Raw genomic sequence first — 22835 nt, 5'->3', positions numbered from 1 at the left:
TTTTAACCGCCCTGACGCCCCAACCCCTTCCATCCAAGGCCAACACGAAAATACGGTCCGGTTTTGGCAGCTGAGCCGCGCCGAGGAGAGGCGGGGGGGGGGGGGGGGGGGGGGGGGGGAAGAAAGTGTAAAGTGAACCGGCGGCGTTCGAGGGGCCTTCCCGAAACCAGCTCCCGGGCTCAGACCCCTCCCCCTCGGCTGGAACCCCAAAGTCCCTCCCGGGGCGGCTGGGAGCCCGGGGGCGGGCGTGGGGGCTGTGCCCGGGTTCTCCGGGACCCCCCCCCCCCAGCTAGCTCACGCGGCAGGCAATCTGGGTCGCTCAGATATTTACAGAGCAAAATGACAATACGTCCACGTCCCGGGACTGCCGTGCAATCTGTTAGTAATTTAGCGGGATGGGAATTTCCTTTCTCGGGCCTGCCAATGGAAGCGCTTTTCCAAATTTCCACAGCGGGGGAAGCCTGCGATTTTACATAATGACTTCAGCATGCAGGGCGCTCTCGGCCCCCTCGTCTCCGCTCCCTCCGCCCCCTCTTTAAAGCAGAGTGTGACTCCCTTAGGACACGGGCTGGACCCCGGCGTCCCGGCCGGCTCGTTCTTCGGGTGCGCCCGGGTGTCACCCGGTGCGCCCCCGCCCTCCACGGGCGCCCCCGCCGACACCCCCCGTGCGCCCCGGCCCTCCGCGGGCGCCCCTGCCCGCCCCCGGCGCGCCCCCTCCGGGGCCGTGCGCCCCCGCCCGCCCCCCGTGCGCCCCGCGGGCCCGGCGAGCAGCGGGCCCGGCGGCGCGGGGAGGGCAGGAGCTCGGCGACTTGTCCTCCGGGCCCTGCGCCGGCTCGGGCGGGGGCGTGATGTCACGGCAGGGAGGGGGCGCGGGAGCGGCCGGGCCGGCGGGGAGGCGGGGGAGGTGTTTTCCAGCTTTAAAAAGGCAGGAGGCAGAGCGCGGCCCTGCGTCAGAGCGACACTCAGAGGACTCCGAACTCGCCGGCACAGTCACCGCGCCGGGTCGGGCGGCCGGGCGCGGGCACCGGGGCGCGGGAGCACACCGCCGAGCCCCCGCCACCCCGCCACCCCGCCACGCAGCTCGGGCCCCAGGGCCGCGGCTCGGCCCGCCACGCGCGCACACGCCCCCCAATGACATTTGTCCGGGGCGGGCGGCGCTGAGCCGGGGGAGAGGTCCCTGCCTTCCCGGGAGACCCGGCCGGGGCGGCGGCGCCGAGCGCCTCCCGCTCCTCCTCTCGCTCCTCCTGCTCCCCGCCGCCGCCGCCGCCGCCGCCGCGTGGATGCCAAGTACCAGTTTTCCAGTCCCTTCCAAGTTTCCACTCGGGCCTCCGGCTGCAGTCTGCGGGAGCGGAGAAACTTTGGGGCCCGCGCCGCCCTCCGGCGGCACCATGAAGTCGGCGGAGGAAGGTAAGCCGGCGAGGCCGCCGCCCCCCCTCCCCCCGCGCCCCCCGGGGTCCCGGCCCGGGAGCGGCGAGCGGGCCGGGCCCGGGTCCGCCGCCGCCGGGAGGGGCGCGGGCGGCGGGGCGCGCGGCGCGGCGCGGCGCGGCTTGGGAAGCGGTGTCCCCCTGGTGTTTCCCCGGAGCAGCCCTGGTCTCGAGCGCGCCTTCCTGCCAATAGGTGTCTCCTCTCCTCCAGCGCTGAGCGCAGCCTCGCGGCGGAGCCGCTGCACAAACTGCGTTCAGACGCAGGCGGTCCGGGGACCGGGCGAGGTTAGGGCCGTCGCCACCGCAGGAGACGCCTTGCGACCGAGCCAGGAGGTTTCTTTGGGAACGAAGTTCGGCGGGTTTCGTCCCCAGCGGGGGCAAGGCCACCCTGCGGCCTGGGAGAGCAGCCACGCGGCGTGAGGTGGGGGTCTGCGCCCCTCCGCGAGCTCCGCCGGTGGCGGGCGCCGTCTCGCCCCCCGTCCCCCGCCCCCCGCCCCGGCTCTGCCTCGCCGGTGGCTCGACCCGCAGGACTCCAGGCATCAAACGCGCTGTCTGGACACAGCCCCTAATTCAGAACATTTTGCAACCTCGTAGAGGGCGAGTTCCAACCGTAGAAAAGGATTCAGGATAGTTTGAAAAGGGACCGCCAAGGTTCAAGCCGCTTGTTTATAGTCCCAAAAGTGCGTAAAGTGAATGAAGCCTGGTGATGGCGACTCCGCTCCCGACAGGGAGTCTCACGGAGTCCCCTTGGCCCGCTGCCCTTAGAAGCGCCACCACCTCCAGCCGGGCGGCCTGGAGCGCCCACCGGCTGTGCTCCCGCAGGTGTCTCAAAACGGCCTCCCACCGGGGTGACCGGCATCCTGCCGGGGCATGGGGACGGCGACTGCACCCTGGGAACCGGGAGACACCTCCCCAAAGGCCTTAGGAGCGCCCGATGTTTATTTAAATTATTTTAAGACAGCGGGCAGACTTGGTAGTGAGCTTTTGGGGCGGACGTGCTTCCGAGGACCAGAACTTTCCTGCGGCATTTGCAGAGCAGACTTAGAGCCGCGTTCTCTGAAGCCTGCCAGCTTCGAGAACTTACGTTCTTTAACAGAGAGGAGCCCAGGCCAGTCGGTGCGCTCATCAAACGGAGATCGATTATTTGCCGGGTGTTTTGTGTGGCGGAGGAAGACGTGCGTTTCTTACCATTTTGTCCCAGTTGAGGGGCTGTTTAAATGTAAATACCAGGTGATGGTTATGGGCCAAGCTCTCGCTATTGGAACAGTTTCTAAAAAGTGTGCTGAGGTTTTGCTGTTGGATTCTGGGACACCGTTTTCGGAGTGTCTTCACTTGAACAGCCGGTGGCCCACCCTGCAACAACCTCTCTTCTTTCACAAGGAAAAAAGCCATCGGGGGGGGGGGTGGGGGGGTGGGGGGGGGATTCTTCCTATTTCCTGCATTTGACAAAGGGCCTCTGCAGAAAAGACAGCAGGCCAGGTGCAGCGAGGCCTTTGGACCAGGTGAATATCAGTGTATGTTGTGAGAACTGCGAGGCGAGGCAGCTAGAAAGCGTGGTCGAGTCCTTCAGGGAGACAGGCTGAGGGTACGACAGGCGCTCCGTTTACTGCAGGTCAACGCCTGCCCAGCCTAGCGAGCGCTGGAGGACGCGTGATCTGTCCCCTCCCCAAGGCCTGACTAAGGCGTCAGCTGCCCCTGTGAGAATCTGCGTGATTCCCCGGCACTTCCCTCCAGTTTAATGAGCATCTGGGTTGAAGCTCATTAGGCCTGTTGTTTCTGAAGGCCTTGTGCTTGTTTTTCCGCGTGGAGAGCGCAGGGAAATGCAAGGCCTGGTAGGTAGCCACCCACCCACCCATTCCGAGGTTGCTCCACACAGAATGCCCCCGGGGCTCTCCGGAACAGAACAAAGCTCGCTCTGTTCTCCCGACACTTAACTTCGAGCCGGCCGCGCAGTTTCCTAATCCAGATTAGGAGAGGCCCTGCTCTATCACACCCAGGGCTGGAGCTCTGTGCTCCCACACCCGCAGCCTCAGAGACTAAGCGCCAAGCTAAACATTTGCATCAGGACAGGAGTGTCTGCTGAGTTGGCAAATAGCTCCACACCATCTCCCAGTTGAAAGGCACTCACCGGGAGGGGGGGTGCTGGTAAGGGGAGCGTTTAAAAACCTGGCCTCCCCGTGTGGTGGCTTTGGTTGGGGATCTGAAACTAGGTTGGGGGCGGCGGGGAGCTCAGCCTTAGGCAGGGCAGGGCTGAGTCCTGGTCCGCTGGCCCAGGTGGGAAGCTGGTGGGCACCCGTGTGCGTGCGGAAGTGCGAACCCACTCTCTCCGAAAGTGGTCGGACGGTCGACCGAAAAGTTTTCGTCTCAGCAGATGACAAGGGCTGTTGTGTGTACATTTTTGGTGGGGACTAGAAGGTGGCTGCAGAGAAAACGGCTGGAAAGAAAATGAAATGTTGCGGCTTCTCAACAGAAACAGACTTCCATTTGCCCGAAGGTCAGCAAAAAAAGCGAACTAAAACAAAACAACCCTCCAACATGCATCTCAAAGTGAGCGCTATTATTAGAAACTAAATCAGGCCAAAGTGAACCATAGTTTATCACTGGAGAAAACCAGGCATTTTGAAAAGGGTCAGGGGAGAGAATCATGGGGGGGGGCGTGTCACGTGATTTGCAGCTTATTTGCTTCCGGAAAAAGCAGTACCCCCAGGGCAAAGGGCCTGCAGGGCAGAAAGGAGGGCGCTTGTTCCTTAGCAGACCAGCAGCAGTGGCTGCGGTCCCGCCCTCCCTCTCTTGGACGTGTCCTTCTCCGTGGCTGACGCTCACTCTCCTGTGAAGTTCGCGTGTTCTTGCAGATGCCAGCTGTGCGTGGCGCTGAGACACTGGGGACAGGCAGAACGGACGGCTGAAGCAAAGACGTAGGAGACAATGGTGCCCAGACCTGCCTTGTACATCAGATTGGCTGTGCCCGGCTGCTGTGTCCTAGCCTTGGGTTTCAGCCCCCACACACCGAACCTTTGAAAGCTTTGCGGTTACTTGTGGACGCGTAGGAGTGTGCACGTGTGTTTTAAGAAGTTGCAGGACTGAAGCAAACGGTGTTGCAACGAAGCTAGGTGGCAGGTGGGCACGAGCCTGTGAGGAAGACGCCACAGCACAAAAGGGCTGCTGTGTGCCAGCCAGCGGCGCGTAGATGTGCGCAGCCTGCGGGCCACAGCAGAGCCTCCCACTGTACGGGAGGGCGTTTCCGGTCCCTGCGGAAACCCGCACGTTTCCTTGGCGTTTGCGGGTGATTTAGCCACGGGGGCTGAGAGATGGTGCGCCCCCCCCCCCCCCCGCTGCCTGTCCAAGGGGCAGGCGGGTTAGAAAGCGAGCACAACTATCCAGTGGACTGCATCCGCACTGAGGCGAGCGCCGGCCTCTGGCAGGACGTGCATGTTGTAGACTCAAGCAGCAACCAAATCCTCGCTCCAGACGAGGCTCCGGCAGTTTGAGAGATTTTTTTTCTTTTTTTAAACTTTTACACAAATTTAGCAGGCGGGACGCAGTCTCCCGTCTCGGTGGCACGCAGTTTTCCATCTTTGGGCCACTCGGTGCCTGGGAGCGGCGCCCTCTCGCCCCCTGGGACCCGGCGGGTCCGCGGGCGGGGGGCGGGGGTCCCAGACGCCGGCTCTCCGCCCGCGCCCCGGCCCCCCCCGCCCCCAGCCCGTCGGGCGCGGGCCGCGGGGGGTCTGGCCGGGGCGCACGTGGACCCCCGGACGCGGGCGGGGGGCGGGGGACACGAGGGAGCCGCGTGCGCCCCGGCTGCCCCGGGAGTTTATTTAAAACTCGGAAGCCGGCGGCCGGCGAGCGGCTTGTTTATGTCAACCCGGAAACGGCGGGGGGGCGGGGGAGGGGCGCGGGGGCGGGCGCGGGGGAGGGGCGCGGGCGGGAGTCACGTTACCCGAGGACGCGCGGCCCAGCGCCGGGCGCAGCCGAGCCCCGGGCGGCGCGACCACAGGTGCCCGCGGCCGCGGCCCCGAGCCAGGCCGCGACCCCGACCCCGACCCCGACCCCGACCGACCCCGGCCCGGCCCGGATCGGGGCCAGGGCCCCGCCCCCCTCCCTCCCAATCCTAGACCGGGACCGCCGCCGCCCCCCCCCCCCCCCCGACCCTGACCGGACCTTGACCCCCGACCCCAGACCCCTACCTGACCGGCCCCGCACCTTGACCCCAGACCCTGGGCCCCGAGCCCGGATAAGGACCCCAACCCCGACCTGGCCCATCCCAACATGACGGGGCTGGAGGAGGACCAGGAGTTCGACTTCGATTTCCTTTTCGAGTTTAACCAGAGCGACGAAGGCGCCGTCGCTGCCCCAGGTGGGTCCGCGCGGGGCCTGCGGAGGGGGCGCGGGCGAGGGGGGGCGCAGGGGCCGGAGGTGCGGGGACCTCCAGTGCTGTGTTTCGGGGTGCGAGGCCGCAGGTGCAGGACCCTGGCGGTGCAGGGCTGGGGTGGGGGGCGCAGGAACCAGATTGAAGTCAGGAGGGCTGGCCTGGGGGGTGTGCCTGGGGCCCCCATCCTGCCCCTAGGGCGCCGAGACCCAGTTTAGTGGGGAGTTGTGGGAGGGTGGGACAGGCCGTGTCGCCAAGTGGCCACAGGGAGAGCATCAGGCCTCCTGCCTGCGGGTCACACTGTGGGGTCTCTCGGGCGCTCATGCTGGAGAGGCGGCTTCTCCAGGGTGGGGGTGTGCTGCTTCTGCCAGGGGACACGAGTGTCCGAGGCCCTGGACTTGGACACTGTCGAGGGACAGGTGGTGAGCGGCCATTGCCAGAGGGCAGGGGGCCATGGAGCCCCTCCAGACCTGTCCCTGAGCGCCCCGGAGGCCCCGGCCCCTCCCGGAGGAAGGGAGGAAGGGAGGAAGCGTTAAGTGAGTCTGCCCTCAAGAGCGGGAGCCTTTGTCTCTTTCATTTTCTCCTCTGCAAAAAGAAAGGTTTCAGTTAAACAAACAAATAAACGAAACCTCCAGCCTCCCGGAGTGGATGCTCTTGAGTCAGAGTCAGAACTCGAGCTGAGCTGTTGAATGTTCACAGCCAGCTCCCGGTGGCAGGCGCTGTCTGCGGGGCCGGGAGGGCCGGGGGGGGGGGGGGGCGGGTGCAGGACCCCCAGAGCCGGGCCCCTCACCTCTCCATTCTGGCCTGCCCACGTGGCGCTAAAGCGAGGAGGCTGAAGGCAGCTCTTGGCGCTGATGGGACGGCATTTCTGCGATGATTGTATAATATTTTCCACGTCGCTCACCACCCCTCCTTTAAAAACTGCAACGTCCTGCTCGTTTTTAAAGAATAAACGTTGCAACCAGGCAGAGGCGGCCCGAATTTTGTCATTTGCACCCCGTTTTCGTCTTCCACGGCTGTGGGTCTCCAGGCCTCCGGGGTCAGTGGGAGCCAAGGCAGTTCAGGAGAGGCTGGGACTGGAAGGGCCGTGGTCCCTGGGGCCGGCTTCACTTTCTTCCCTGAGTCTGGCGGATTTCCAGCCCCCGGTTTCAGGCACTCAGCAAGTGTCTTTGCCAAGAGGCACAAGGTGAAAGTGGGGGCCGTGTCTGTGACTCCCCCCCCCCCCACCGTGGTGTAAAGGCCCATCCTGGGCAGGGCCTCCCAGCACTGTCCTCCCACCACTGGGCCCTCAGGGGTGCTGCTGTGCCGGAAGGCTGGGGGGCACAGACCCCACGTGGCTTCTGTGGTTGGGGGCTTCCAGAGCTGGGGAGGACCTCGCCGCCTCCCTGTGCCTCCCAGAATGTCTGCTCCACACTCAGAGCCGACCCTGAGCCGGGAACCTTCGTAAGGCTGCTTTTAATCCTCAGCTCAACATGTGCCCCAGCCCCCAGGCTCCCAGGGGGAGTACGATCCAGGGAAAGTCTCCTGCGGGAAGGCTTCCAGGGTGCCGGCACCTGGGGCCCAGCATTCACCAGGCTTTGGGGGTTGGGCGGTCCCGAGCAACTTGGAGATAGCTCTGGGCAGAGGAGGCCAGGCAGAGAAGGAAAGGCCTCCTTCGCATCATCACGTGTTAGAAAGAAGTGTAGGAAACGTTCCTCTTTTAACGTATTTTTGTGAGAGATACTCGTGTTTTGTTTTTTGTTTGCATTTTACTAAGACTGTCTTTTAAGAGCACTTTTAGGTTCAGGGCTGAAGGAGAGGAAGGTGGAGAGATTTCCCCTAGACCCCCCCCCCCCCCCCCCCCCCCCCCCCCCGCCCCGTCCCGCCTCAGCTGCCCTGTCATTTAACACCTGCCCAGAGAGGGCACCTGTTACTGTGCTGGACCTGTATCCTCACCCACAGTCCACAGTGGATGGTAGGCGGCGCTCTTGGTGGTGCACGCTCCGTGGGCCTGGACACACGTACGAGGACACGTGTGCACCGTGACCCTACCTCACAGAGCGCTGGCACACGAGGACACGCAGGCAACGTGCCTGCACCCCACGGGGTCCTTGCACGGCCCCAGACACCCTGTGGGCTCCTTCTCCTCCAGCTCCTGGTGACCGCTGGTCTGTACTGTCTCCGTAGTTCTGCTTTTTCCAGAGTGTCTTCCAGTTGGAGTCATACAGGATGTAGCCTTTCAGACCAGCTTCTTCCACTCGGCGATGCGCGTTCCGGTTTCCTCCGTGTCTCTTCGTGGCTAGTGGTAGCTGATTTCTTTCTGGTGCTGGGTAATAGTCCCTTGTCTGGATGGACCGGTTTATTTATCCATCACCTGCTGAAGGACATCGGTGATTGCTTCCGGGTTTTGGCCATTATTTAATGAAGTTCCTCCTCTTTGTTCTGAATAATTGACGTATCATAATTATTAAATGTTAAAATATCACGGTGTTACAGTAAGCTGTTACGTTAAATTCTCCAGCCTTTACTGGGTGATAGAAATGGCTTCACGTTCGTTCTGGAACGAGCCTGGATGTAACTCCGTGAATGGGTAGCTGCCCCTGCGCTGGGCTGCGAGGCCCGGTAACGCGGCCTGACGGGCCGCCGGGCGCACGGAGACGGGCGCTCGGCCGCAGGGGCGCGGGGGCACGGACCGGGTCTTTGTCACGGCTCCCCCTGCCTTAGCGGCATCCCCCACCCCGAGGAGTCGTGGGTGGTGGGCCTCCACCCCCGTCACTCTAGTCGCCTCGTGCTCCCGTTGGGCAGGAGGCATGCACACGGCTTCCGTCTCGCCTGGCGCTTGAAGGGCTGGGGTGCACAGAGTTCCTTGTCCCCAGGACGCTCGGCAGGCCCAAGTAGTCACCGTTTGTTGAGGGAAGGGAGAGAGCACGTTTAGAACGTTTAGAACCATTTGCCCCCACTGAACAGGAGGGGTGCTTGTGCTCACAGGGTCCCCGCACCACCCCCCCCCGTCCCATCTCTGGCGGCCCCAGTGCCCCCCAGAAGGCTGGCGGGGCCCCTTTCTCAGGCTCAGGACGGAGCTGCCGCGTCGGCCGGGAGGCGGGCACCGCCCTGCTTCCCACCCGGGGCCGGAGCCCGGCTCCTAAGTTATTTTGGCCCTGAGCTGCGGTGCTGTCGCTGTGGCAACTCGGGAGGAAGTCGGCCAGGCCTGTGGGCCCGGGCTGGAGTGTCCCCGGCAGAAGAGCCTCCTCCGGGCCTCCAGGCTGGCGGGCGTGGTGCCGGGCGCCGAGGGTGGTGTGTCCCAGTGCGCACAGAAAGGAGACCTGTCTGCAGGGACCTTTATTCCTAAGTCCGTTGTCAGGAAGGTGGCGGTGGCAGGAAGAGACCCGGGGTCTCTGGTGCTAGGGGCTCGGTGAGTGTGGGTCCTGCACCCTCAGGGGGCCTCAGGGGGGACCCTCAGCTTGCGGGACAGGCGCCCCCGCATTCAATGTGGGCGGCCCACCGTCCGCACTTTGTCCCGAGGTTCCGGGATGTTCCATCAGATAGTTACTGGCACGAGGGTGTTTTCATTCGGGGCCTTTGTCAGAGGAAGACTGCAGCTAATAATGGCAATTCCCTGAAGACAGGGAATGAGAAGGTGAGGGCCTGAGGGACAAGAGGTGTGCGGGGCGCCCGTGTGGCCCGGGGACAGGGGCGCCGCCACCGTGAGGAGGCCGCAGAAGGCTGGGGGGGAGGGGCACCTTGGGGGCAGGTGGTGGTGTCGCTGCGAGACCTTCCCGGGCAGGTTGTGGGGCCCCGGGGCTTCCTCGCGGTTCCGTGTGTGCCCCGCGGCCGCCGGGCCTGGGCCGCTGTGGCGCCGCCTCTGTGTGCTCAGGAAACGGGGCCGGGCGGCAGGCTCTCGCGTGGAGTGCGTTTCAGTTTTGTTTTGCTCTGTTTCCATCACCTGGGAAATTGCCGTCTTGCTGCCTGGTGGCCGTGGGGCCTCGGCGAGAAGGTCTGGTCGGGCGTCTTGGAGGACAGGACCGGGCGTCACGGGTGTGCGGTCCTCTGTCCAGCCCCGTGTCCTGCGGTCAGGCCCCAGCAGACGCCACGGGGGGGGGGGGTCCTGGAAATGGAGAGCGTCATTCTGTGAAGGATGAGGGGAGCCCGGCGGGGGTGAGCCCGCCCGTCCGTGCCCCGCCCGTCGCCGCCTGCAGGGGACGGCCGGCAGGGCCAGGCCGGTGGCCGGGATGATGCCCAGAGGCCGTTGGCTTCAACACAAGACACATGGATATACTTTGCTGGTGGTGGTTCGGAAGTGACAAAATTGTCTGGTTCTGAAATAGATTCTTTCTCAGAACGGGAGGGAATGGTGCTGACAAGACCGAGCGCCGGGGAAGCCTGGGGGCGGCCCCCGTCCCACCCGGGCGTCCCTCCTCGGGGACACGCACCTGCGCCGGGCTGGGACTCCGGCGCGGACGGCGGAGGGGCGGTGCGTGTCCTCAGAGGACGGGCCACACCGCTGTCACTCTCGCGTGTGGAGCCTTCTGAAGGTCCCCGCGAGACTCGCTCGGACCCGGGCGCTGTCTTTCGCGCTCCCCTGCTCTGCAGGTTACTGAACGCTCGTTGGCAGACGGCCAGGTCCCAGAAGCAGCGGCAGAAAGTGACCCTAATGGGTGTTGAGCGCCTCGGCGGCTCCTGACGCGACATGAATCAGCCTGAACATCTCAGGGTTGCTAAGAAAGTTACTGGAAACATCTTCACTGAATCGCTAAGTAACGCAGATTTGAATACGGCTTAGGTGGGTCCTCAACCCAAACGGAATGGGGAGCAGGCGGGAGCCCCCGGGCGCGGCAAGCAGGGACGTCTCCCTTGATATGTTTTTGCCCCGCAGAGATACCTCCATCATCTAGCGCCCGGCCCCGCCGTTGTGGGGCCCTCACGAAGGTCAGGCATGTGGCTTTCCGTCTGTAATTTGTTTAATTACGGAAAGTTGTGTTTTAGGTGAGTCTTTTTTTTTTTTTTTTAATGAGGCTCTTTGCTTTTTCTTTTCTCATTGACTCATGTTTGCTGACAGTGTTTGGTTTACATAAAGTCCCCTCGGCAGTTCCACAGCCCAGGCCCATCGTCTGCTCCTCCTGGTCTCTTCCAGATCCTTCTAGAAGACGGCGCTCCCGGGGGCACACCGGTCAGACCGGCCGCGCCCCCACCTGCCGTCTCACCCAGAACCTGCCTGTGACCCCCCGCACGCCTCCACCGGCTGTGCAGTCAGAACCTGGGGCCCAGGCACCTGCTGGGGGGTGGGGGGGGGGCCAGTCCTGCTCAGCTGTTTGGTAGGATTTGTTTTTTAACTCTTCGATTACCTTCTTGCCAACAAACGTTAGCTCAATTGTGGGCTCAACCTTCTCTCTTTTTTACGTTTATTTTTAATTTTTTAAGGAATCTCTGCCCCCAACAAGAGGCTCAAACTGACAACTACGAGATGGAGAGGTGTTCACTGCACTCACTGAGCCAGCCGGGTGCCCCAACTCTTAAACTGTGGATGCACCGTTTTACTTTTTTTTTTTTTCTTTTAATTTTTAAAAATTTCCTTCTGAGAGAGAGTGAAAACGAGTTGAGGAAGGGCAGAGGGAGGGAGAAAGAATCCCAGGCAGACTCGCATGCTCACTGCAGAGCCCGATGTGGGGCTCGATCTCGCGGCCCTGGGATCCTGAGCTGAGCCCAAATCAAGAGTCGGCCGCTCACCCGACTGGGACGCCCGGGGAACCCCACCCATAGTGCTCTTTTAACCGGGTCAGGGAATACAGGGATCGGTCCGTTAAACTTCCTTTGAGGTCCAGACAGCCTGGGAGCTGGCGGGGGGCCCATCACAAGGGACACCACTTCCTTGGCGGTGACCCAGCACGTGGCTTTGTGACACACATTTGTATTTGTGGCATTTAACGTTCCCCCTCAGCCCTACGCCCGGTGCCCTGTCTGCTGGAGGCGGTGATTCCCTTTGAAATGAAAACACGTTCCCCACCGAACGCTGGGATGTCATGTGCGTCACGGGTCCGAGGGCTCTACGGCAGGGCCCACGGTCCGTGTGGGTGTGAGCGCCCCAGCCGCAGGCGGGCCAGGGCCTGGGGGCCTCGTCCACCAGGAGGGTCTGGCGAGGTGCCCCTGTCGTCGGGACGTTGCCACCCGGAGGACAGAATGTCGAGACCGCGCTGGTCCTGGGAGCCCTTGGGCCTGAGCCCACAGGCGGGCCGCACAGTCCGAGCTGCTCCAGGGAAGGCAGGGCCCCTCATGCCTGTGGCCCAGGGCTCGCTGGGGGCCCCCAGGGGTGTCTGGCCCCTCCCCCCCCCCGAAGGCCAGAGGGGGCCGAGACCACAGGAGAGTAGCAGCGTGGCTTTCTCGGTGGTCTGGGAAAGCGCGTGTCTGGACAGGTGTGACGGCGGCGCGGGCAGGTGGCGCCCAGGCGCCCAGGGCGCGGACGCGGGCGGGGATGGGGCGTCTGCAGACCTGCGCTCGCTGCCCTGCGGGCGGGGGCTGCAGGCGCCCAGAGAGGCGTGCGCGGCCGGTGCCAGCGGCTGTGGGATCGGCGCCGCTGGCTGGGCGCCTGGGGCAGCCCAGGAGGCAGGGGCTCCGTGGCCGGCAGCGAGCCGGGTGCTGGGGACCAGGACAGCCGAGCGTGTCTTTCACTCACACTCAATTTTGCAATATGCCAAACACACTAACGTCGTTTCTTGACGTCTGATTACTAACACTCCTGTCCTCTGAGTGTGTAAAACGGACTCACGCTCTCCTTGCCGATATTCTGCTTACTGATAACGATACTAATACGCGGGGAAACGTGTTTAGCACACGAGAAGGCGTGTGGCTGCGAACAAACGTTTTCTGCTGAGGTGGATCTTTCTGCTGAGACCCCGTTCCGTGCGGAACGGCCCGGGTGTTGGCGCCCCTGCTGCCCCCGCCTCGTCCTGTCCGCTGAGGATCCAGAGTCTGGGTTGGGCCCTCCTTCTGGGGGCTTGTCCCCTCGCGCCTGCCGGGCCCCTCCCCCTGATGACGTCCCCCTCGGGCACCTGTGTGGCGGTTTGCCGGGTCCGGGTGTGGGGATGTGCACACGTGTCCCCGGGGGACACGGCCGCCATGCCACCTCTTCCTCAGGAACCGTGACCTTCTCCGGGAAGTTCCTTTCCGGGGTTGTAACTTCTTGATTTTTACCAAGACTGTAATCGTATTTGTAACTTTTGATCGCGGTTCCTGTGTTCAGGTGTCAGTGGCCACGTGGGGAGCATGGGACACGGTCCCAGGGCAGGCGGCCCGCGTGGGCCCAGCTCCCCACCTCCTGCCCTGGGGAGACGAGGGGCTGGTCTTTTCCCCGCCTTCAGTGTCCCGGGTCCTGCTTGCCCGCAGGGCCGCGGGAGCAGGTGGGGACCGAGACGGGAGGTGGGCGGCAGGGTGGCTGGGCCGTCCGGACGGGATTGCGTCCTGTCGCTCCCAGCGTCTGGTCTCCCCAGGGGCGGTGCTGCTCTCTCTCCCTCGGAAGAGCTCTGCCCACGCTGCCTCCGCCAGGGCGTCTTAGCACCGCTGCCCGCCGAGCACCTGGGGTGCTCTCTCGGAAAGGGGGTGGGCCTGCGCGCTCTCCCCAGGCCACCTGTGAGGGGCCTGGAGGAAGAGAGGCCATTTGGGGAATAGCAAGCAGGTTTTCACGGGGGGCATTCAGAGCAAGAAGGCAAGAACTTCTTGGTAGCAAGGACGGCAAGAGCCTGGGTCTCCAGAGAGCGTGGTTGAATGGCTCCTTCTGGAAAAAATAAGAACAGCTGTAGACCCTTCCCTATTTAGGGTGCTAGACTGCTTCCTGTGAGCAAATACGATGGGGTTCGAACCTGTACTTTGAGACCGTTGATTCTCCAAGGTCGGTCCGTGTGGGTCTCTGAAACACAGCACAGGGGCGGCACCCTCGTCGAAGGGAGTGTCTTCCAGGCGGCAGTGCCCTTAAACCAGGGGACGGTGTAGGGTTCCATGTGTGCGTTTCCATTATTCAGAGACTGTGCAGTACTCCTCTCCAGGCCAACAATAATGAGGCACCAAGATGTGGCTCCAGAAATGTGGCTTTCCTATTAAAAATGACTAATTACACTGGTAATGATTTTTTTGAAACGTTTTTCCTCGAAGTTATAATTAGCATATAATGATTCTTAAATACAGCCATGTGCCACTCTCATCTGCTTCCCAGGCCATGAGAGACCCCAGAAAAGGTTTCTGTCGGATCCCTGGGTGTTATGTCTGTAGCCAGTAGTTAAGCCATCTGACAGCGATTAGCTCATTGCATCTCTTTACGTGTCCAGGTTCCTATAGCTAAAACCCACCCATCCTCCCACCTGTCCATCCACCCATCCTTCCATCTACCCACCCACCTGTCGATCCACCCACCACCCATGCATACGTCCAACCGTCTACCCACCCATCCTTCCACCCACCCACATTTCCATCCACCCATCCATCCATCCGTTTGACAAACTGAGGACCTCATCTGTGTCAGGTACAGTCATAGGCTCCGAAGACAGCCACGAAGCAAGCTAAACCAAAGCAGGCAAGGGGTCCTGCTGTCACGGAACTTAGTTCCTTCTGATCAAAGAGGTGATGACCGAGATGATGTTAAGTGCCGAGGAAAAGAGATCGACTGGGGTGTCTGCATGGAGAGCGGTTGGGCTGGGGACCGAAACCTGGGAGGGTGGCGGGGGAAGGGGGCGTTTGCGTGGAGAGCGGAAGGGAGGGGGGAGCGGACGGCTCTCTGCGGGCAGGAACTTGGGGCAGAGGACGGCCAGTAGGAGCGTGAAGGCGGTGTGAGGTGCAGTGGGTGCCCTCGTGCTGCAGGGCGGAGAAGGGAGGGGAGGCGGGGTCGGTGCCCGGGGTCCCGGCCCGGGGCTGCGCGGCGCCGACGGGCTCGCCAAGCTGTGCGCGTGCTTTCTGACGACTGGCCCCTCACGCCGTCTTCTTCTCTGGCCCCTTTCTAGAGCACTACAGTTATGCACCCCCCAGCATCAGCACCGCTCTGCCTCCCGGCTCGGCTCACCCCTCGCTGCCGGCTCTGTGCCACGACCTGCAGAGTGCCGCCCCGGGCATGCCGGGCGCTGCGGCCGGCCAGCCCCCGGGCTACGGGGGGGCTGTGGACAGCGGGCCCTCCGGCTACCTCCTGTCCTCCAGCCACATCCGGCCCAACGGAGCCCCCGCCCTGGAGAGCCCCCGCATCGAGATCACCTCGTACATGGGACTGCACCATGGCAACAACCAGTTCTTCCACGATGTGGAGGTGGGAGACGTCATTCCCAGCTCCAAGCGGCCCCCCTCGACGGCCACCCTGAATCTGCCCAACCTGGAGGCCTACCGGGACCCCTCGTGCCTGAGCCCGGCCAGCAGCCTGTCTTCCCGCAGCTGCAACTCTGAGGCCTCGTCCTACGAGTCCAACTTTTCGTACCCCTACGCGTCCCCGCAGACGTCCCCGTGGCAGTCGCCCTGCGTGTCCCCCAAGACCACAGACCCCGAGGAGGGCTTCCCCCGCGGCCTGGGCGCCTGCGGCCTGCTGGGGTCCCCCAGACACTCGCCCTCCACTTCGCCCCGCACGAGCGTCACGGAAGAGAGCTGGCTGGGGGCCCGCACGTCCCGGCCGTCGTCCCCCTGCAACAAGAGGAAGTACGGCCTCAACGGCCGGCAGCTCTCTTGCTCCCCGCACCACTCGCCCACGCCGTCCCCGCGCAGCTCGCCGCGGGTCAGCGTCACCGACGACACCTGGCTGGGCAACAGCACGCAGTACACCAGCTCTGCCATCGTGGCCGCCATCAACGCCCTGAGCACCGACAGCACCCTGGAGCTGGGCGACGGCGTCCCCGTGAAGGCGCGCAAGACCGCCCTGGACCGCTGTCCCTCGGTGGCGCTCAAGGTGGAGCCGGCCGGCGAGGACCTGGGGGCCACGCCGCCCACGTCTGAGTTCCTGCCCGAGGAGGTCCCCCCCTTCCAGCACATCCGGAAGGGCGCCTTCTGCGACCAGTACCTGTCAGTGCCGCAGCACCCCTACCAGTGGGCCAGGCCCAGGTCCCCGACATCCTACACCAGGTGAGCGGGGGTCGGGGGCGTGCAGGGTCCGCGGGCGGCGCAGGCGGCTCCTCGCGGCCTGGTGGCTGCCGGTCGGGATCCGGGTGCCCGCGGGGCCGCTGCCTTCTGGCGCTTTCCGGGACGCCCACGCGGCCCGCGGCAGCCTCAGGGTCTGCCGTTAGAAGCATCACGCGTTCCCTGGGCCTCAGCGCCCTTCTCCCCGCGTGGCTGTATTCAAATCTGCTTCTTGTAAGGACACCCTCAAACCTCGTCTTCACTTAATTATCTCATTAAAGGCCCCGTGTCCCAACAAGGCCACGTTCTGAGCTGCTGGGGTGGGGGGGGGGGGTGGGCTCCCGCACGTGCGTCCAGGTGGGGACCCGCCGGCCGTAACGAGGGCGCACACGTGTGCGCTCAGCATTTTTTCCATAAAACCAAACGATCCCTGTTTGTGTGCTTCCCTCCGCTGCTCACCCGCTCCCGTTCTCCCGCCTAATTGCCACCGTGGCGTCGCTGCAGCTGGGGCCTCGGCGCTGCGATCCCCCAGAGCCGCAAACCCCGCTCCCCGCGGTCCTCGGAGAACAGCACGGCCTCCCGTCCCGGGAGAGCGGCGCCCGCTCCGCGCAGTCTGGCGACGGGAGCGCAGGCGAGCGTCTCGGGCTGTTGATTTTACTCCTCAGCGGCGTGCGGGCTGCGCCACTCCGCCGGGTCCACTTATCCAGCCCGGCGTTTTTATTTTTAACTAAGTAGCCTTCCCGACAGGTGGGCCACTAATGCCGCCTGGCAGAGTGCTTTCTGCACCTCGAGCTTCACCAGCACGGAGACGGGCTTCCCTCGCAGCGCGGGGCGCCTCCCTGGACGCCCCCGTGTGTCCGGTGTCCTGGGCTCGCTGTCCCGTTTCTTCCGTCCCTGTTCTGTGGGAGGGCGTTCCGGAAGCGGCACTGGGGAGCGGCACCCACCGGCTCCGGCGAGCGCGTCCGCAGCATCGTTCGATTCGGAATCGGCTCTGCTCGGAGCCCGTGTCCACAGCGAGAGCCTGGGGCGCGGCCGCAAGGGGTGATGGGCTCGTGGGTGCCCGGCGAACCCGACTGAGCCTAGAGAAAGTTTGTGGTGGGAAACCAACATGACGTTGACTGGATTCTTTTTTTAAATGTGTATTTATTTATTTTGAGCGAGAGAGTGCGCACATGCGTGAGCGAGCACGGGGGGAGGGGCAGAGAGAGGGAGAGAGAGAACCCATCCTGAGCGGGCTCCGCACTGACAGCCTGACGCGGGGCTCGATTTCAGGATCCGAGGGATCGTGACCTGGGCTGAACCGACCGAGCCCCCAGGCGCCCTGTTGACTGATGGCCTGTAGAGCGTTGAGCCGGTGGGTGCTGCCTTCCTGCCAGCGTGCTGTTTAGGGTAGGAGTCGGTGGCGAGAAAACAGGAAAGCTCAAATCACCATGGACTTTTCTTGACTCGTGTCGTTTCTATCCCAGCTTCTACTTTGCATGGTACGAAGCTTAACGAGCGGACGTATTCAAAGTTATCATCAAAACAAATGTATTTCAGCACCTGGATTTAACTCGTAAACATGGGGGTTTTAAAAATCCATTTGGAGGCATTTAAAAATTTTTAAGAACCTTTTATGCCTGCTGTCCTCTCTATAATTTTCGAGTAAAAATAAGACTATTTCCAAGCCAACGGCCATAAGCACGCAGGCTCACATATTATAGTCTCCGTGGACCCTGAAGGCCACGGTCTCTCACTGGACTCCTTGGGCCAAGGCCACAAGCATGAAGGAAACCGTGGCTCAGGGTGAAGCGTGACGTGTCGGTGACCCTGTGTGCTGGTCTGTGCCCTGGCGGCGTAGGCGACAGACATTTGTTTCCCGGGGTCAGAGGTCAGGGCGCCAGCGGGTTGGCTCCTGAGGCCCGTCTTCTTGGCTTGTGTCTGTCCAGATGTCCCCTAGTTACAAGGACACCAGCCACTGGACCAGGGCCCACCCGGTGACCTCACTGTAACGTGACCCCATGTGCAAACACAGTCACATTCTGAGGTCCTGGGGTTAAGACTCCGGCCCAGGAATTTGGGGGGGGGATGCAGTGGAACCCAGAGCACCCGACGTGGCCTCCGCGTGAGGACGGCAGGACGCCTTCGACGATGGCTCCCCCTTGGAGGCTCGCTCAGCTGCGGGGCGTCTGCAGGAACGCGGGTGTCCCTGGCAGGTTGCTGTGGGTGCGGACCAGAGGAGTCCGTCCGTCTCGTCTGTGCTCAGGGCCCCGCGACGTGCCCCTGTCCCGGCGCCCGGTTGGGAGCAGGGGAGGGCGCCCGGAGTTCCTATGAGCTCGGCGAGCAAACACGGCACGTGGGGGGAGGGTGGAAGCTAACCTTTCCCCCTGTTTTGGTTTCACAGTGAACTATGTTTCCTGGTCCCTTGTCCTGTTCCCGTGCTGTCCTGTCGGCTGGTGCCCCAGGGCAGCCGGGCCACAGGGATAGGCTGTCGTACCCGCGGGAGAGGGTGGCCGCATCAGGCTTCCTGTCCCACTCTGGCCAGCGCCTGGGATGTCAGCGGGGTCTCGGCCGTGCAGCCCCGGGGCCGAGTTTGTAACAAACAGTCTCTGGAGTCTGGGATGTGGAGAATTCATCACAACAGATGTGCTGGGTGCACTTTTAATCCCATCCTGCCCGGAAAAGGAGCTTTTTAATGAAAAGTGTGTAACACTAGCCTTTCCCAACAAGTCTGGATGCCGTGGGATCCTGTCCCTTTTGAGGTCTTCTTTTGTCCGTACATTTATGGCGACCCCTCTGTGCGGAGCGTCCTGATAGGCCCAGGCAGTCAGAAAGGATACTTGGTTCTTGCTACACTTGAAGAAATTGTGACGCTAGCCATAGTGTTTCGTAGAACTTCATTGCTTTATAGTTCTGACATGTTTCACAGTTTAACAGAACGGCACTTGTGTTCTCAGAGCTTGGGAAATACACAGAAACTGCATCAATGTGTCTGAGTCCCTCTAAAATCTAGAATTTTCCAAGTCTTAGAGGCAGGCCGTGAGCCTCTTCAGAAAGGAGAGGGTGTTTGCAGTGATGATGCCAGTGATAACCGCTCCCCAGGTCAGCCTAGACTCCTTTGCTGAGGCAGCTGGTGTGTGTGCAGAGGCTGGGGGGGAGGGGGCGGGTGTGCGGAGGCGGGGCGGCTGGGGGGGCGGAGTGTGGGGAGGCTGGGGGGGCCGAGTGTGCAGAGGCGGGAGGTTGGGGGAGGGTCGGGTGTGTGGAGGCAGGGAGGCTGGGGGGGGAGGCAGGTGTGCGGAGGCGGGGGGGGCGGTGTGTGTGCAGAGGCGGGGAGGCTGGGGGGGGGCCGAGTGTGTGGAGGCGGGGAGGCTGGGGGGGGCCGAGTGTGCGGAGGCGGGGGGCGGCTGGGGGGGGCGGGCGTGCGGAGGCGGGGGAGGCTGGGGGGGGCAGGTGTGCGGAGGCGGGGCGGCTGGGGGGGTGGGTGTGCGAACGCGGGTGGGGGGTGTGTGCGCGGAGGCGGGGAGGCTGGGGGGGGCGGGTGTGCGGAGGCGGGGCGGCTGGGGGGGGCGGGTGCGCGGAGGCGGGGAGGCTGGGGCCGAGTGTGCGGAGGCGGGGGCGGCTGGGGGCGGCGGGTGTGCGAACGCGGGGAGGCAACGGGGGGCGTGTGCGCGGAGGCGGGGAGGCTGGAGGGGGCGGCCGTGCGAACGCGAGGGGGGGCGTGTGCGCGGAGGCGGGGGCGGCTGGGGGTGGCGGGTGTGCGAACGCGGGGAGGCTGGGGGGGCGGAGTGTGGGGAGGCTGGGGGGGCCGAGTGTGCAGAGGCGGGAGGTTGGGGGAGGGTCGGGTGTGTGGAGGCAGGGAGGCTGGGGGGGGAGGCAGGTGTGCGGAGGCGGGGAGGGGTGTGTGTGCAGAGGCGGGGAGGCTGGGGGGGGGCCGAGTGTGCGGAGGTAGGGAGGCTGGGGGGGGGGGGCGGGTGTGCAGAGGCCAGAACGGGGTGAACATCTGAAGTCCTGACTTACAAAGACAGTAGCTTACGCTTGGTGACTTCTAGACGGTAGATGTCAGAGGGCAGCTTCTAGAGGCTTTCGCGGTGGCACGAAGGATCTCAAGTTTCGGTGGGTGCTCTTGACTCCTCGGGTCACTCGGCGGACCTGGCGGGTGTCCGTCCGGTCAGTGCACAACCGCCAGTGTTGGGGGTTGCCTCTGTGCGCGTGGACACCTTTTTTTCTAGGACGGGCTCACGGGACGTGTCAGCTTACAGGGTCTTAACGTCTTCGGCTTCTGCACCCAGAATCGTCTCTGAATTTGCCTTCAAAGAGGCGTACTTACGTGAGGAATACAGACGGATAAGGAAACCGGTTTTGGAAGCGCAGAAGCGTTCTATTTGAGTTTGTTTTAAAAATTGTGTTTCTCAGTAACGTCTACGTCCAACGTGGGGCTCGAAGCCGCGACCCCAAGATCAGGAGTTGCACGCTCCACGGGCGAGCCAGCCGGCGCCCCTAATGCGATCTTCTGTAGCATCAACCTGCCGCTTGCAGAACTAAATTCCTATGTGGGAAACTTTGCTCTTTCGATCTGAGCTCTTGAAGAGATTCACTAGGGGCCCAGGTAACCTTAATGACCGTCTTTGCTCAGAGCTGAGCTGGGTCAGGGACCTGGGGAGGCTGTGCGTCTAGGGCGGCGTGCTTGACGTTTCTTTCAGGTTTTTGGCTGCAACACCGGTGATTTTCATAGCGTCCCCGGCCCTTGTGCCCGGCGTTAGGTGCTGGCTTCTGGAAGTCTGTCGACCCCGACTGATTTCATGTTTTCTGAGTGTCTCAGAGTGTGTCCTAGCTTGGCGTGAGATTCACCTGTAGGCTGGTAACGCTTGGGACCATCGCGGTGTCCCGGGGGTCTCGCCCCTGTCGCACCCCTGTGGGAGCCCTGGCCCCGCGCCGTCTGTGCTCAGGCGGTCTTGGGCCAGCCCGCCGGGGTGTCGGCATGTGGCTCGTGGCACAGCAGCGGGCCCCTGGAGGAGGCTCGCCGACTCGGAGCTTTAAGACAGGAGGGAGCCTGCTGGGCCGTGCCGTGGGGCCCCGTGGGGACTCTGTAGGGTCCCCTTTGTGCTGGCAGGACGCAGGTGCAGTCGGGGACGCCCGTTAGGGCCCTGGCTATCGAGGGGCAGAGCCAGAACTCGGCCTGTGACCCCTGACCGCTGCTCCCAGGAGACGTGTCGTGGAGGGCGGGGTGGGCGTCGGGACGTGCCCGGAAGTGACGAGAACGCGTCCTGCTACAGGACGCTGAGCGCGCTTCCCGGGCGGGCGGACGCCCAGCACACAGGTCCCGGGGAGGCCAGAGATTAACCTGAGGCCCAACCCCTTGCGGGGTGAACCCGGCATCTAGGGGGGACGATCCAGGCGCCGGCTGTCCCCGTCTGGGACGCCGAACGCGCCGTGTCTGCTTGCCACACGAGTACGTGGGCCGAGAGGCCCGAGCTTGAGAGGCTTTGCGGAGACCCGGGCCTCTGCCTCTCGTGCGGGTTCTCTCTGCTTTTACCGAGCTCACGGCCGACACCTGGGAAGGTGCTTCGCGGCGAGTACTGCCTCTGCCTTGAAAGGTGAGCCTGCCGTTGGCGAGCGTAGTTAGCGGCTGTGTGGGGGCGGGGAGGGCAGGGCGAGGCGGGCGAGGCTTCTGCCCACCTCTGCCATGCTTGTCCCAGGTGCGTGTGCAGGACGTGGCCCTTAAGTCAGACCACCGAGATCCGGACCGCGGCTCATTTCACACACCGGTCGGAGGGCGGGAGGAGTTACCGCGTCGAGTCTGACCTGTGCCTGGCCTGGTCCTGCTCCCGTCTGTCCTGTGCACACGGGGCCTTCACGGGACCCCAGTGTGGAGATTTCCCAAACAGTGGGAGCCCTGCCGGGAGCAAGCGTCCCGTGACACCCTGTGTCGGTGACCGCAGACAGATCAGAATTGATCTCTGCTCGGGCCTTTCCCTCTGAGGAGAGGGTGCGGGAAGGGGGTCGTCCACCCCCGGTGTGCGGTGTGGCCTGCCGCCAGGCCAACTCCTGCCAGAGACCGTGGTTGTGCCAGAGACACATTCAGGACTAGACCTTCCACGCAAAGCAGTAGGACTCGCTTGTCCCCGTTGCTTGGTTTCTTGAACAGAAACTACTTACGTATCACGATGGGGTTCGTTTTTTTGTAAACAGTTCTGAACCGTCATCTGCGAGCTGGGACACACGGTGTTCGGTCAGTTTTCAGTAAACAAGCAACTTGCCTGAGGTCTCGCTTCTGACGCAGGTGGTCTGTGCCCTGCGTGCCGCCTGCACGTCGGCCGTGGGGCAGGTGCGTTTCCGGACGAGGCCGCTGCCCTGAGAAAGTGCACGCAGCAAACCCCACCTGCCAGGCTGCCTTCGGCTCCGCGCTGCAGGGACTCGGGGGCCAGGGCGTCTCTGAACCCCGGCGCCACCCGCACACTAGGTTCCGGGCTCTGTGGGCGCTGATCCGTGCCAGCCCCGGGGGGAGGGGCAGGTTCTAGTCGTAGCACAAATAAACGCTTCTCCTCCAGAGCTCGAGCCGCCCACGCAGGGACACGCAGGGCGCAGGAGCAGGGAGTTACGCGTGGTGCTTCCGTGTCTAGTGCGGTGACAACTGCGCGACTTTATCGCCGCTGCCGTGTTGTTGCGACGGCCCGTCGAGGCGGACGGTCCAGGCCTTTCTCTGGTGCGCAGGCCGCTGTAGGTTTGAGTGGACGGTCGCCAGAGTGTGGTGGTTCATCCCAGTGCCCGTGATCTCACACACGGTGAGATCGTGCCCAGTTCTCCAGCCACGTGGCAATGCCTCGATTTCCCTCGGCATCACTCCCCACAGGTGAACGTGGCCATCTGTGGGGTGGGTGCACGGTGACGAGTGCCCCCCTTCCACCGGAGCCTGGGGTCCGGCAGGGCTGTCAGGGGCGAGCACTGTGGCCTGAAAGCCTAACGTGCCCCTCCCCAGGGCCCTGGACCCAGGCCCAGAGAGCTCCTTGCTGGGGAGG

At 63.6% G+C, this 22835-nt stretch overlaps 1 protein-coding gene across 1 annotated transcript in view; it reads left to right on the top strand.

Annotated features, from left to right (window-relative positions):
* The first annotated feature begins 5469 nt into the window (after nt 1-5469).
* NFATC1 (nuclear factor of activated T cells 1) overlaps nt 5470-22835 on the top strand; it is a 44553-nt gene continuing 27187 nt past the window's right edge. The window contains exons 1-2 of the mRNA XM_032595450.1: nt 5470-5778; nt 14751-15846. Coding sequence (XP_032451341.1) covers nt 5691-5778; nt 14751-15846 — 1184 coding nt within the window. The 5' untranslated portion in view covers nt 5470-5690. The remainder of the gene's footprint in view (nt 5779-14750; nt 15847-22835) is intronic.

This window comes from Lynx canadensis, chromosome D3 (genome assembly GCF_007474595.2).
Source record: "Lynx canadensis isolate LIC74 chromosome D3, mLynCan4.pri.v2, whole genome shotgun sequence".
NCBI classification, from domain to species: domain Eukaryota; kingdom Metazoa; phylum Chordata; class Mammalia; order Carnivora; family Felidae; genus Lynx; species Lynx canadensis.
Note: the sequence above shows the minus strand (reverse complement) of the source record. Positions and strands in the feature narration are given on the sequence as shown.